Raw genomic sequence first — 13,903 nt, forward strand, 5'->3', positions numbered from 1 at the left:
ATATATATATATATATATATATATATATATATATATATATATATATATGGTCATATACATAATTCTGAGCTACCCTCCTCAGAGAAATATTTTTCCCAAAATTTTGGCAATCACACTGCTAATGACCGGTCAAAAGTAACAGTTGTTTAAACTTCTTCTCTTGAGGAAAAGGGGCAACATTGCTATTAATAAAGACAGTCTCAAAGGTTTCTAGTCTTCCCCTGATAATTTACCCCAATCCTTTGAAAGATGACAATAAAATCTATAGACATAGGGGGCAGCTGGGTAGCTCAGTGGATTGAGAGCCAGGCCTAGAGACAGGAGGTCCTAGGTTCAAGTCTGGCCTCAGACACTTCCCAGCTGTGTGACCCTGAGCAAGTCACTTGACCCCCATTGCCTACCCTTACCACTCTTCCACCTATAAGTCAATACACAGAAGTTAAGGGTTTAAAATTAAAATATACATATATAGACATAAATATATAGAACTGAAGGTCTCCTTTATAGTCAGTAGTACATAGAACAATGAAAATTTTTCACTGGCTTGCTAGAATCTTGTCTTTTGTATCATGACCAAGGAGAAGCTCTCTGGGTTCAAAGCGTACACCGCTCTCCTTCCAGCAAGAAATTAGATTGGAGAAACTACTTTCCAACATTTGAGAAATGGAAGAGATTCCTTTAAAAATAGTTTTAAGGGGAAAATGAATTTTTAAAAAGGAATCTAAAAGAGGAAAAGGGAATCCTGATCTGTGTCAGGAGGTTAGAGAGTGCAATCATGTGTTGCAGAGGAAAAAAGGAATATTTAAACACTTCAAGCTAAGTAATAGGTATGAGACCTTTCCCATAGAAGGGAAATCTGGACCCTCTGAGAAAGAAGCAGCGTTTATTCAAAGGAATTATGGAAATAATGAGCACCTATTAAGTGTTCAATATCTGTTGAGCTAAACTGAATTGCCATGTAGTGTGGGAAGCGAGAGCACCCAGGAATCTGAGGAATGACAGAATAGTAACGTGGCTGATTTTTTGCTGCAGGGTATCATGGCAGCTCTTTTCTGTCTGATGTGTGCCATGCTCTCTCCCTGGTGCATGTCAGGAATGAGACCTTCCCAAGACTTCCCAGGCCAAATGACCACAAACCACTTCTAGTAATTCATAAGACAACTGATAACTGCCAGAAGAAATCTAGAAAATATTGCAAGAGAAAATGAAGTCCCAGGCAAGAAACCAAGGGACTTTGTTTGGGACAGGAGGTGGTATTTTCATCTCTGCCAGCAGCGGGAGAGTCAGGGACTTCAGGAAGAGAAGGGAAGATTTGGTCAATGAGCAGCTAGCAAGAAAGATGGTAGCTGAGAATTAGGGTCAGGATTTTCGGAACATAGCCTGAAATCTAGGAATGAGGACCAGGAACAAACTATGACGAATGGGGCCTGGTGAAAATTGCATTTGCCTAATATCTTGCAAATTGAATCAAAAGAGCTTTAACAGGAAGGGAAAAGAATTGCCTATAAGCTGTATATCATATACAGACCTGACAACAAAGGAAGAAAAGCAATAAAGGTGCCCCTTATTTCACCAGAGAGGGAATCCAAGAATCAGCAATAGAACACATATACTCCTATGTCCCTATATAGATGACAATAATGTATAACAAATGCACAATATAGTGGCAATAACCTTAATGGAAGGAGACAATTTTGACCTCATAGATATTGAGACTTAACTGAATGAGAAAATAGGAATATCGCTCAGTTATGCATACCTTTTCCAAGAAAACAGGAAAGTATAGCTTTATCCAAATGGAACAGAAAAAAATAGGGGGTGGGAGAAGAACCCAGGGTATGCTAAAATGTACATTTCTAAAGAAACCTAGAAAACAGAACAGGGGAAAATTCTAAGGAAATAATTATAAAATGGAATATTAATATATTAATTATTTGCTTATAAGATATATTTTTAAAGATTTATTATGTACCAGTCCTAGGCACTGAGGAGAAGAGGATAGAAATGAGTCTTTTAGCTCAAGAAGATTATATTCTGCAGAAATGCCCTCACAGAGAGAAATAGACACCATATTTTATAAAAGTAAATTATAGGAGGGGCAACGGGGTGTCTCAGTAGATTGAGAGCCAGGCCTAGAGACTGGAGGTCCTGGGTTCAAATGTGGCCTCAGACACTTCCTAGCTGTGTGACTCTAGGCAAGTCACTTAAACTTCATTGCCTAGCCCTTACCACTCTTTTGCCTTGGAGCCAATACAGAGTATTGATTCCAAGATGGAAGGTAAGGGTTTTAAAAAAAATAAAAATAAGTAAATTATACATCATCTGGACAGGAGGAAATAAGAATTTGCAGAAAAGGTAAAAAGGGGTAGGGAACTCCAGTTATCCAGACATCTCCTAGAGTTCTTTTAAATGTGTAAAGCACTTAGCAGAGTGCCTGGCACATAGTAGGACCCTTCCCTTTTGCCAAAGGTAGAGCAGCTAATAATTTCTTGACCTGCCTTAGTAATTGTGTCCTTTCGGGTTTGAGGAGTATAAAGGGAAACTGTTGTTCTGGACCTGACGATGACTAATAGAATTGGTTGCTGAAGAATAAATGAGAGAAAAAATTTTGAGGGAATAAGTATTCCATGTTCAAATTCATGTTGAAGAGAAAGAGGGAAGCTAAGCACACTCTAACATGCATCCTGTGAAAAATTTTATTTTAAAGGGTCTAGAGCTACCACAAGTAGAATCCCATAAGGGAAGACATGCTGGAAGGATTGGAAATCCTCACGAAAGAAATTTAAAAGATATATTTCCAATAAGGATAAAAGATGGCATGTATTAAGGAAATACTGTGAATGCACAGGAAATTCATGGGTCAACTTAGATTTTTTTAAGATATGTATAAAAGATGATAACAATGTAATATGTGATAGATGATTATAAAATGATGGTGCCATATTATAAGAAAAGTGTTACAAATGCTCAAAATATGCTGACGATAAAATGTAATTTAAAAAAAAAAGTTTTATTTGGGAAAAGAGGAAAAACCAAAGAAGGAATAGGACCACCATTGAGAGATGATGAGATGGGCAATAAAGGAGGACAGAGAGATGGTAAAAATACTCAAAAATTACTTTGATATTGTTTTCTCAATCAAGAAAAGGACTTTTGCACTGGTAGATAGAACAGAAAATGAGCAAGAGGGAACTGGAGATCTTAGCATAATCAGAAACCAACTAGTTCCCCTTTTATAAAAATATTTTTTAAAAAGCATTTCTTAAAATACCTATAAAGTGCCAGGTACTATCTTAGGCACTGAGAATACAAAGACAAAAATGAAACATGCTCTGACCTCAAAGAGCTTATATTCTCTCAGTAGAAATAAGATACACATATATAAATCTATGCAAAATATTTTAAAATTAAATGCAAGATAATTGGAATGAGATAGGAAATGAAGAAAAGGCCTCAGGTAGAAGATGGCACTTGTATTGAACTTTGAAGGAAATTAGAGATGCTAAGAGGCAAAAGAGAGAAGGGAATGAGTTTTAGGCAACCCTAAAAATAGGCAATGGAATGTCATGTGTGAGGAACCAGAAGTAGGCTGGTTTAACTACATCAAGAACATGTGAAGGGAAATAAGGTGTTGTTAAGTCTGTAAAAAGCTTGACCTTAAATCCCATTTTGAGAAGTATTTATTTGATCCAAGAGATAATAAGGAGCTTTGCTGGTAGTGCATAGTAGCCTGGCATCACTACACACCATGATGGCACATAGAGAACAATTTCATGAAGGAAAAGTCCGCCAGACTCAAAATTCTCTCCTTAGCAAGAATCATAGGGTTGCTGTCCAACTAATGATTTGAAGGTGGCTCAGTTTTTATTTAGGAAGTAAGTTGAAGGGAAATAATAGACTACAGTAATAAGGGAAAGTGGAAGGAAGGGAAAGGCTAGTGAGAAAGAGTAATTCTCTTTTGAACATGTTGAGTTCAAAATATCTACTGGACATCCAGTTCAAATTGTCTGAAAGGGAGCTGGACATGCAAAACTGGAAGTCAGCAGAGAGGTTGAGACAGGATAGAGAAATCATCAGCATAGAGATGGTATTGGGTCTCAGCCATGCGTCATTCTCATGAAGTTGTTATACAGATGGAGTCAGAAATCTTCTAGAATAAACAATAAAATTTCTGTCATTCATTAAAAGAGAGCAGGATGTCTGATGACTCGAGTCATTCAGGATATCTGTTCTGCATTTATGGTCACTGGGTGATTGAGGGCAGGCTCTGCATTTTAAGTTTAGTACCTTATCCATGGCCACAAGCTTGAGATAGAGCCCCCACCGAGGAACACAGGGAAATCTGACTGTACTTAATGATTTCTACTCCATAATTAAATGGCGCGAGCTCCTCCAATGGAATATTTGAAGGTACAAAATACATGAAATATGCATGATTAGAAAGCCATTAAATTTCCAGAAGTTCATTTTCAGTCATTTGACTTGCTCATTTCAGAACCTCAAGGAATCTCTTGGGAGTTGCCAATGGAAAGGATGGTGAACACCGAACCTCTTTCAGGACCGGTACTGAAGACAGAACAACCATCCTTAAAAATGAAATTCAGTATGGAGGATTTTATTTTACACAAAATGTTGGGAAAAGGAAGTTTTGGCAAGGTATGTTACAAGATGAGAGTTCATCTGGGCTGACCCCAGAAATTTAAATGAACAAGGATTCTTGTCAGTATGGCTAATCATTTTGGGGCTGGAATCCTGAGAAGTTCCTCAAGCAGCATTTTAATAAGGAAGATTTGTGTTTGGTATAAAAATCTGGAAGAAATCTTCCTTCCTCTGGATACTATCCAGTTTATTGATATCCCTCTGAAAATATGACACCTATACTCCTGAATCCATAGTCGATAGCAGTGATGGCGAGTCTTTTAGAGACCGAATTTCGTGCCCTCAACCTTGTGCCAGTAGTGCCCCATTCCTGCTCTTATCCCACGCAAGGGAGGGAGAAAGTGCTCCCTTTGGGCTGCTGGGCAGAGAAGTGGGTGGTGTGAAAAAATATGGTCAGGCATAGTAGAGAGGACAGCTCCACCTGAGTCCCTCTGCCTTTCTAGTAACAGACTCTGGCAGGGAGTGGCATGTGTGCCCACAGAGAGCACTCTGTGTCCCATCTTTGGCACGTGTGCCATAGGTTCACCATTACTGGTCTATAGAAACATTGGTTAAAAACGAGGATTGATACTTTAATTTGACCGACTTTTTTTTCCCTTTATCATCATGCAAAACACACTTCCATATTGGTCATTATTGTAAGAGCTAACTCATACATAACCATTGAACAATTTTATTATTATGTTCAAAATACTGTGCTAAATGTTGAAGATTTAAAATAGCAGTATCCCTTTTTTCAAGGAGTTTCCAGTCTAAGAGGGAAGATAAGGAGTTTTTAGGGAAAAAAATTTTAAAAAAAGAATGTGATAGAGGTAAAGTACTCTAGAGAATTTGAAGACAGGAGAGGTGGGAGAATTAAGGAAAGATCCTTTAGAGATACTAGCACCATGAAATAATGCCTGAAGGTTATGCTCGGAAACTGTAAGGTATAGGCAGGGGAGGAAATAAAATAGGAGAAAAAAGAAAAGGTAAAGAGAACAAGACTTTTGGAGAAGAGGAGTAGTACTAACAGCTTCTCAGATCCTAATCAATGACACCTCTACTAGGTTTCCTACTTTTAGTATATGAAGACAGAGCAGATCCATTCCCAAGGCAGGAGCATTTACTCCTGGTCTGAAAGAGAGAAGACTAAAGAGATGCAGTAATGGGCAAGATGAATGAACATACCTACCTTTTTATTTGATGCCCAAGTTCTTTTCCAACCCATATTCCAATTATGGTGAGGTACAGAAGATAGGACATTGATAAATATAGAAAAGTTTATCTGGAAGGGAAAATGATTTAGAGGTTAAAGAACCCTCAGTTTGATAGTGATGATCAGTTGAAATAAGTGGGGATGTTTAACCTTGAGAAGATGTAGGTGATGATAGACATGATAGAACCATCACTTAAAGGCTTACTTATCACTTGGAAAAGAACTTGTTCATTTGATCTTAGGGCAAAACCAGAAGCAATGTGTGTAAGATGCAAAGTAAAATTTAGACTTCTTAGAAAGAAAAGCTTCCAAATAGTTACAGTTATCTTAAAGTAGAACAGGCTTCCTTGAGAAGTGATGGATTCCTTGCCCATTATAACAACTTATTCGATATTATACTAGATATGCCAGCTATAGGAATGAGAGAAGAAAAAAGAAATTGAAGAAATTAGAATAGGCAATGAGGAAACAAAATTATCATTCTTTGCAGATGATAATGCTATACTTAGAGAATCCTAGAGAATCAACTAAAAAGCTAGTTGAAATAATTAGCAACCTTAGCAAACCTGCAATAAATAAATAAAATAAATCCACATAGATCATCAGCATTTCTACATATTACCAGCAAAATTCAACAGCAAAAGATAAAAAGAGAAATTCCATTTAAAATAACTGTAGATAATAAAAAATACTTGGGAGCCTACCTACCAATACAAACCCAGAAACTATTTGAAAACAATTACAAAACACTTTTCACACAAATAAAGTCAGATCTAAACAATTGGAAAAATATTAATTGCTCATGGGTATGCCAAGCCAAATAACAAAAATGACAATTCTACCTAAATCAATTTACTTGGTCATTGCCATAATAATCAAACCACCAAAAATTTATTTAAAAACAATAAAATTAATCTAGAAGAACAAAAGGTCAAGAATATAAAGAGAATTAATGAAAAATAATGGTTCCTCCCCCCCCCTTCCCCACATTGGAGAATTTCAAAGAAAGGATGGACCATTTTTTGTCAGGGAAAGTATAGAGATTCTTGTTTAGATGCAGTTTGGAATAGATGGCTGATAAATTCCCCTTAATATTCTGTGAACCAAAAAGGAGATCAGCAGTCTTCTATATTTAATCCTGACCAATTCGTAGAATATATGGAAATTCTAACATCAAAAAGAATAGGGAGAAGATAAGACATTAAAAATGGGCCGTGGGAAGATATTTAGGTTATATGTTCATAATATGCAGATATCTTATGTATCTAAATATAGCCCCTGAAAAGCATCCACCAGGATTGAAGCCCACTAGCATGGCACCTTCCCCATCTAGGAAGTATCACGCTGCTTTTTTTGCATTTGTGTAACTCCTATCAATGTAATAGTTAGATAGCTGTTCTCTAAACTTTGGCAGAGAAACTCACTTAAAGTGTACTGAAACACAAGTTAGCATCAGCAACAGCTGCAAAAAGCTGCATCCCACTCAGATTTGGGGTCTCAATACCAGCAGTTGCCTTCAGCAAATTCCACTCTTCTTTCCAAACTGCAGCTGGTCATTCTTAATTCTTTCAGATCTTCCTTGCAATAATATTACCTACTGACAAACTCGTTTGGCATTAATCTGGGAACAATAAACCACTTTATAGCCACTCTTCATTATAATTTGTCATCAATTAATGTGCAATTACAACATGTTATCAAAAATCCAAAGTACATTATGTAGATTAAAACTGCCTTTTCGGATGCTTAGTTTACGGCTGCTTTGGGGGTGTTTATTGAAAGAAATAATTATAGCAAGAGCATTTTAAATTGTTAATGAAATAGGTTTTCTTTTTTGTCCCCAACCCTGTGGCTTTCCGTATTTGAATAAGGAAGTCATTAAATTAAATTAACAAATTATGTTAATATCTGAAAAACAAATAAGAGGTCTACCTGTGTACAAGGATTAGCACCTCATTTAATCACACAATCCAGCAAGTATTTGCTAGGTGCCTACTGTGTGCAAGGCACTTTGCTATTTGCTATATATTCCTATGCCTGACCATTCCAGATTTAAAGAGCAGAAAATTTAAACTCCCTATTCAAACTTAAACCAAAAAAGGAAATAAAGGCCTAACCCAGACTGTACTCCTACCTTTTTCACAATAATGAAGATCCTTTTAAATCCATTTTCCTTTTCTCCTCATTTTTCTCTGTCTTAAACTCCCTCTTCTTTTTGTTCTCTCCCTTCTTCCCTCCTAATTTGCCTCTTTTTTTTCCTTTTCACTTTTACTGGAAAAGGAAACTTTAATCACTAGGGACCAGCACATCTTCATCAAGAACAGAACTTCATTTCCTTTGTCAAAGTGGGAAAAAAACCAGCTACTAGACTGGTACCTCAAAGGATAAATGCTACAGGAGTCTACCTAAAAAAAAGCTCATTTTATATAGTGTGTAATATGTGCCAGATCATATCATTTGATCTTCACAACAACCCTGAGAAGGCAGTTACTATCATCATCCTCATCTTACAGATAAGGAAATTGAGGCAAACAGACATTAAGTGGCTTGACCAAGGTCATAGAGTGGTTGCCTGGGGCCATCTTTGATTTCAGGTCTTCCTTATTGCAGGCCTGGTTTACTCTCCACTGTACCATCTGAATGCCCTCTGTCTGTACTTTATCAGTGCATTTGACAGTCTCTCTTGAAGGCAAAATAGTTTCTCTTGCAGGTAAGAGAGACAAATGTGAACTAGATGGTGAAATGGGTAAATTTAAAGCTGACTAAACGACCAGGTCCAAAGAATAGTCATTAATTACTTAACGTTATCTTGGAAAGGAGGATTCGAATGGAACACTTTAGGGATCTGTCCTGAACCTTCATCTATTTAGTCTTTCTATCCATAACTACTTTGCACCTCCCCAGGGGGATGTAGTACTCTTCTATCTGTATGAAGACTTAGGTGATTTATTTCTCAGATTTGCTAATAATTAATAATAATTTGCAAATTAGCTAACACATGAGATGACAAGTCAGAATCTAAAAAGATCTATGTGGATTAGAACAATGGACTAGCCAAATCAGCTGAAATTCAGTAGGAATAAATGTAAAGTTTTACATTTGGAATTAAATAATCCATTGCTTCGTATAAGTAGGGGATAACTGAAAGAAACCTCTGTGTTTCGGTATATTGCAAGTTTAGAGCACATAAGGAAAAGGCAACCAAAACAAAGCCCTGATTCAATCAACTGGTAAACATTTGTTAAGCCAGACACAACACCAAGCTCTGGGGACAGGCAAAAGAGACAAAAGACAGACCCCGACCTCAAGGAGCTTATACTCTAATACTCTGGTGGAGACAACATGCAAACAAATAAATGCAAAATAAACTATAGAAAAATGGAAGTAATTAAAAGAGGGGAAACACTGGAATTAAGAAGGATAGGAGGCCAGTTTGCTCTTCATCTTGCTGCCAGCTGAAGCCTTTTGGCTACCGCGCTCTCTGCCAAGATGCCTGAGGAAACGCAGACACAGGACCAACCTATGGAGGAAGAGGAAGTGGAGACTTTTGCCTTTCAGGCAGAAATTGCTCAATTGATGTCTTTAATCATTAATACATTCTATTCCAATAAAGAGATCTTTTTGAGAGAGCTAATTTCAAATTCATCTGATGCCTTGGACAAAATCAGATATGAGAGCTTGACAGATCCAAGTAAACTAGATTCTGGGAAAGAGCTAAACATTAGTATCATTCCAAACAAAGATGATCGCACCCTTACCATTGTAGATACTGGTATTGGAATGACCAAAGCTGATTTGATCAACAATCTTGGTACCATAGCAAAGTCTGGAACCAAAGCTTTTATGGAAGCATTACAGGCTGGTGCAGATATCTCCATGATTGGTCAATTTGGTGTTGGTTTTTATTCTGCCTATCTGGTTGCTGAGAAAGTGACCGTCATCACCAAGCATAATGATGATGAACAGTATGCCTGGGAGTCTTCAGCAGGAGGGTCATTCACTGTTAGGACTGATATAGGTGAACCTATGGGTCGTGGAACAAAGGTAATTCTGCATCTGAAAGAGGACCAAACTGAGTACTTGGAGGAAAGAAGAATAAAGGAAATTGTGAAGAAGCACTCTCAATTTATTGGCTATCCGATTACTCTTTTTGTGGAAAAAGAACGGGATAAAGAAGTCAGTGATGATGAAGCAGAGGAAAAAGAAGAGAAACAGGAGAAGGAAAAAGAAGAAAAAGAGTCTGAAGATAAGCCAGAGATAGAAGATGTGGGCTCTGATGAAGAAGAAGAAAAGAAAGATGGTGACAAGAAGAAAAAGAAGAAAATTAAAGAAAAATACATTGATCAAGAAGAGCTTAACAAAACCAAACCAATTTGGACCAGAAATCCTGATGATATTACTAATGAGGAATATGGAGAATTCTATAAGAGTTTGACAAATGACTGGGAAGATCATTTAGCTGTGAAACACTTCTCAGTGGAAGGACAGCTGGAATTCCGAGCCCTTCTCTTTGTACCACGACGTGCCCCCTTTGACCTGTTTGAAAATAGAAAGAAAAAGAATAACATCAAATTGTATGTGCGCAGGGTTTTCATCATGGATAACTGTGAAGAGCTGATCCCTGAATATCTGAATTTCATTAGAGGTGTGGTGGACTCTGAAGATCTGCCTCTAAATATTTCACGTGAAATGCTGCAGCAAAGTAAGATTCTGAAAGTGATTAGGAAGAACTTGGTTAAAAAGTGTTTGGAACTCTTCACTGAACTGGCAGAGGACAAAGAAAATTACAAAAAGTTTTATGAGCAGTTTTCTAAAAACATTAAGCTTGGAATACACGAAGACTCCCAGAACCGAAAGAAACTATCAGAATTGCTGAGATACTATACTTCTGCTTCCGGTGATGAGATGGTTTCTCTTAAGGACTATTGCACAAGGATGAAGGAGAACCAGAAACATATCTATTATATCACTGGTGAAACCAAGGACCAAGTGGCTAATTCAGCTTTTGTTGAACGGCTTCGGAAGCATGGTTTAGAAGTGATATATATGATTGAACCTATTGATGAGTATTGTGTGCAACAGCTAAAGGAATTTGAAGGCAAGACTTTAGTGTCTGTTACCAAAGAGGGTTTGGAACTCCCAGAAGATGAAGACGAAAAAAAGAAACAGGAGGAGAAAAAGGCAAAGTTTGAAAACCTCTGCAAAATTATGAAAGATATCCTAGAAAAGAAAGTTGAAAAGGTAGTTGTGTCAAATCGGTTGGTTACCTCCCCATGCTGCATTGTCACAAGCACATATGGCTGGACAGCAAATATGGAAAGAATTATGAAGGCTCAGGCACTAAGAGACAACTCAACAATGGGTTACATGGCAGCAAAGAAACACTTGGAGATAAACCCTGACCATTCCATTATTGAAACTCTAAGGCAAAAGGCAGAGGCTGACAAGAATGATAAATCTGTGAAAGATCTGGTCATCTTGTTGTATGAGACTGCACTGCTGTCTTCTGGTTTCAGTTTGGAGGATCCTCAGACACATGCCAATCGGATCTACAGGATGATCAAACTTGGTCTTGGAATTGATGAAGATGATTCAACTACTGAAGAAACCAATGCAGCTATAACTGAGGAAATGCCACCTCTTGAAGGAGATGATGACACATCACGTATGGAAGAAGTAGACTAAAGCATTCCAATTCATGGAGCAAAAGCATGTTTCCTAGACTAGTCTGAATAAGTTATTTTGTATAAGGTGTTGAGAGAATACTTGATGTCTTCATTCCCTCTGATGTATATTTTCAGATATGTTCTCTTTATTTTTGTTAAATCACTTTTTAAAAAATGTATGGCATGAACATGCTGTTTAAGGGGAAGTTTAGGTTTCTTTTCCCTTCTAAGTATAATCAATATTGTGATACCTTAGACAATTCAAGCAAGAACTAGTAATCATTGTAGTTTACTTTGGTTTTATTTTAGGGAGGGAGAAATATCTTTAATATGTCCAGACATTGTAATCCTAATGTTAGTTTACTAACATTCTTGTGGTCTGATAACAGTATGTAGTTATCAGCTGAATAATGGAATTGAATTACTCCTTGGTCTCTAAAATACACTGTTGAGGTATCTTAAAATGTTTATAAAACTGTCTTTCTTTTATATACTTAAAAGAATTGAGTTGCATTCTATTCCACCAGTTTATGCATGTGTAAACCCTGGAAGTCTAGGAAAATAAAAGTGTTAACACCAAGAAAAAAAAAAAAAAAAAAAAGAAGGATAGGAAAATCTTCTTAATAGAAGGTAAGATTTTAGTTAGGACTTAAAAGAAGCCAGGAAGCCCAGGAGTTGGAGTTGATGAAGGAGATTGTTCCAGGGCCAGAGAATAGCCAAGAGGCTATTGTCACTTTATTAAAAATAATACATTAGGGAATAAGATGTAAAAAGACTGGAAGAGTAGGAGGAGAACTAGGTTATGAAGGGGTTTGCATGCCAAATAGAGGATTTTTTACTTACTTTTGGAGACAATAGGCAGCCACTGAAGTTTATTGAGTAGGGGGACTGGAGGTATGAAAGGGGAGGTAGAGGTGACCTGATTGGACCTGCACTTTAGTGGCTGAATGAAGGATGGATTGAAGTAAGAAAATACTTGATGATAATGCATGTATAGCCCAGTGGAATTGCTTATCAGCTCTGGACCTTGGCAAAAGAATGGATTTGGGGGTTCAGGGGGTGATTCCTAGGTTGTGAGCCTGAGGGAGATAATGTTGTCCTCTGCACGAATGGAAGGGGGGGGAGGAGTTGAGGGAGAATGAGTTCTAGTCTTGGACTTTAATAAGAAATGTTTAGTTTCCAGAATGAAGCAAGTGATGGCCCTGCTCCAGACTACATGTGCAGTCTAGTACTGTCTCCTGGGTCCCATATTTTAGGAAGGGACATGGATAAGCCAAAAAGAGAGAAACCAGGATGATGAGGATCAGTAGAAGGAACCAAGGCTGATTAGCTTGGAGAGCAGAAGACTTAAGGAATACATGACAACCATCTACAAATATGTGGTGCTATAATGTAGGGAAGAAATTCAACTTGGCCTCAAAGAACAGAACTAAGAACAATGACTACTTATTACAGGGAGAGGGCTAGACTGAGTGTGAGGGCTAAAAAAAAAAAAAATAAACCTTCCTAACAATTAGAATTAGAAGAATAGAATAATTTGGAAAAGCTACTGTTCGCTAGGTATAAAGCAGTGGTTCCCAAACTTTTTTGGCCTACGACCCCCTTTCCAGAAGAAATATTACTTAGCCCCCTGGAAATTAATTTTTTTTTAATTTTAATAGCAAATAATAGGAAAGATAAATGCACCTGTGGCCATCACTGCTCCCTGGATCCCTGCAGCACCCACCAGGGGGCAGTGGTGCCCACTTTGGGAATCACTGTTATAGAGGTAATTTCTAGCAATACAAGTTGGATTAGATGGCTTTTGATTATGATTCTAAGGTTTCTCCTCCTGCTCTAAGACCTCCCTTCACATGATTTATGATTTCCTAGGGAAGTCTCTACCCTTTTCCATTACATTCATATAATTCTAGTCAGCTCAAAATAATGGATGGCAAAGTCGTTGCAAACAAATTGTGAGCCTTCCAGCTTCTTTGTTCAATGAGTCCACAATGATATTCATACAGCGAGGTCTCAATTGGTACAAAGAGTGAATCCCCTGAATCAGTCCCAGGTATTTGAATTGACTCTCTTTGAAACGATAATCATGTACAACAGGGTAACTAGTTGTAGCCCAGGCAGAGCTTCGCTGTGACTCTCCTTGATTATTCCCAGGACTCCTGGGGTTAAGCATTTTCCTAAAAACCCCCCAAATGTATGACCTCCACGATTTACACAGCATTCAACAGGGAGGCAGTAGGTTATGAATAAGTAACCTAGATATGGCTTATTTATCCTATCAATGGACATCCAACTTCCCAATAACCTTCATCCTTCTTCTATCATAGTGGGATAACCAGTGGTTTAAAACTAGCAAGAAAAGAGCCACCAGTACCAACATTTA

General features: G+C 37.6%; 2 protein-coding genes across 4 annotated transcripts in view; both read left to right on the plus strand.

Moving 5' to 3' along the window:
• The window catches only part of PRKCQ (protein kinase C theta), a 135,279-nt gene that overhangs the window by 38,899 nt on the left and 82,477 nt on the right, over positions 1-13,903 (plus strand). For both annotated transcript variants that reach the window (XM_044678354.1, XM_044678355.1), the window contains exon 10: positions 4,496-4,656. In XM_044678354.1, coding sequence (XP_044534289.1) covers positions 4,496-4,656 — 161 coding nt within the window. The remainder of the gene's footprint in view (positions 1-4,495; positions 4,657-13,903) is intronic.
• On the plus strand, positions 9,301-12,020 carry LOC123249349 (heat shock protein HSP 90-alpha). Of its 2 annotated transcripts, XM_044678353.1 has the most exons (2): positions 9,302-9,578; positions 9,723-12,020. In XM_044678353.1, exons 1-2 carry the CDS (start codon positions 9,344-9,346, stop codon positions 11,537-11,539), a joined length of 2,052 nt encoding a protein of 683 aa, XP_044534288.1. In that variant the 5' UTR covers positions 9,302-9,343; the 3' UTR covers positions 11,540-12,020. The 2 variants fall into 2 exon arrangements, with proteins under 2 accessions (XP_044534287.1, XP_044534288.1); XM_044678352.1 differs by having other exon boundaries at positions 9,301-12,020.

Source organism: Gracilinanus agilis, chromosome 5, assembly GCF_016433145.1.
Source record: "Gracilinanus agilis isolate LMUSP501 chromosome 5, AgileGrace, whole genome shotgun sequence".
Lineage (NCBI taxonomy): Eukaryota > Metazoa > Chordata > Mammalia > Didelphimorphia > Didelphidae > Gracilinanus > Gracilinanus agilis.

What these genes read in the sequence shown, in the direction of transcription:
- LOC123249349 (XM_044678352.1), top strand. Translation starts at nt 9,344, where the DNA reads ATGCCTGAGGAAACGCAGACACAGGACCAACCTATGGAGGAAGAGGAA.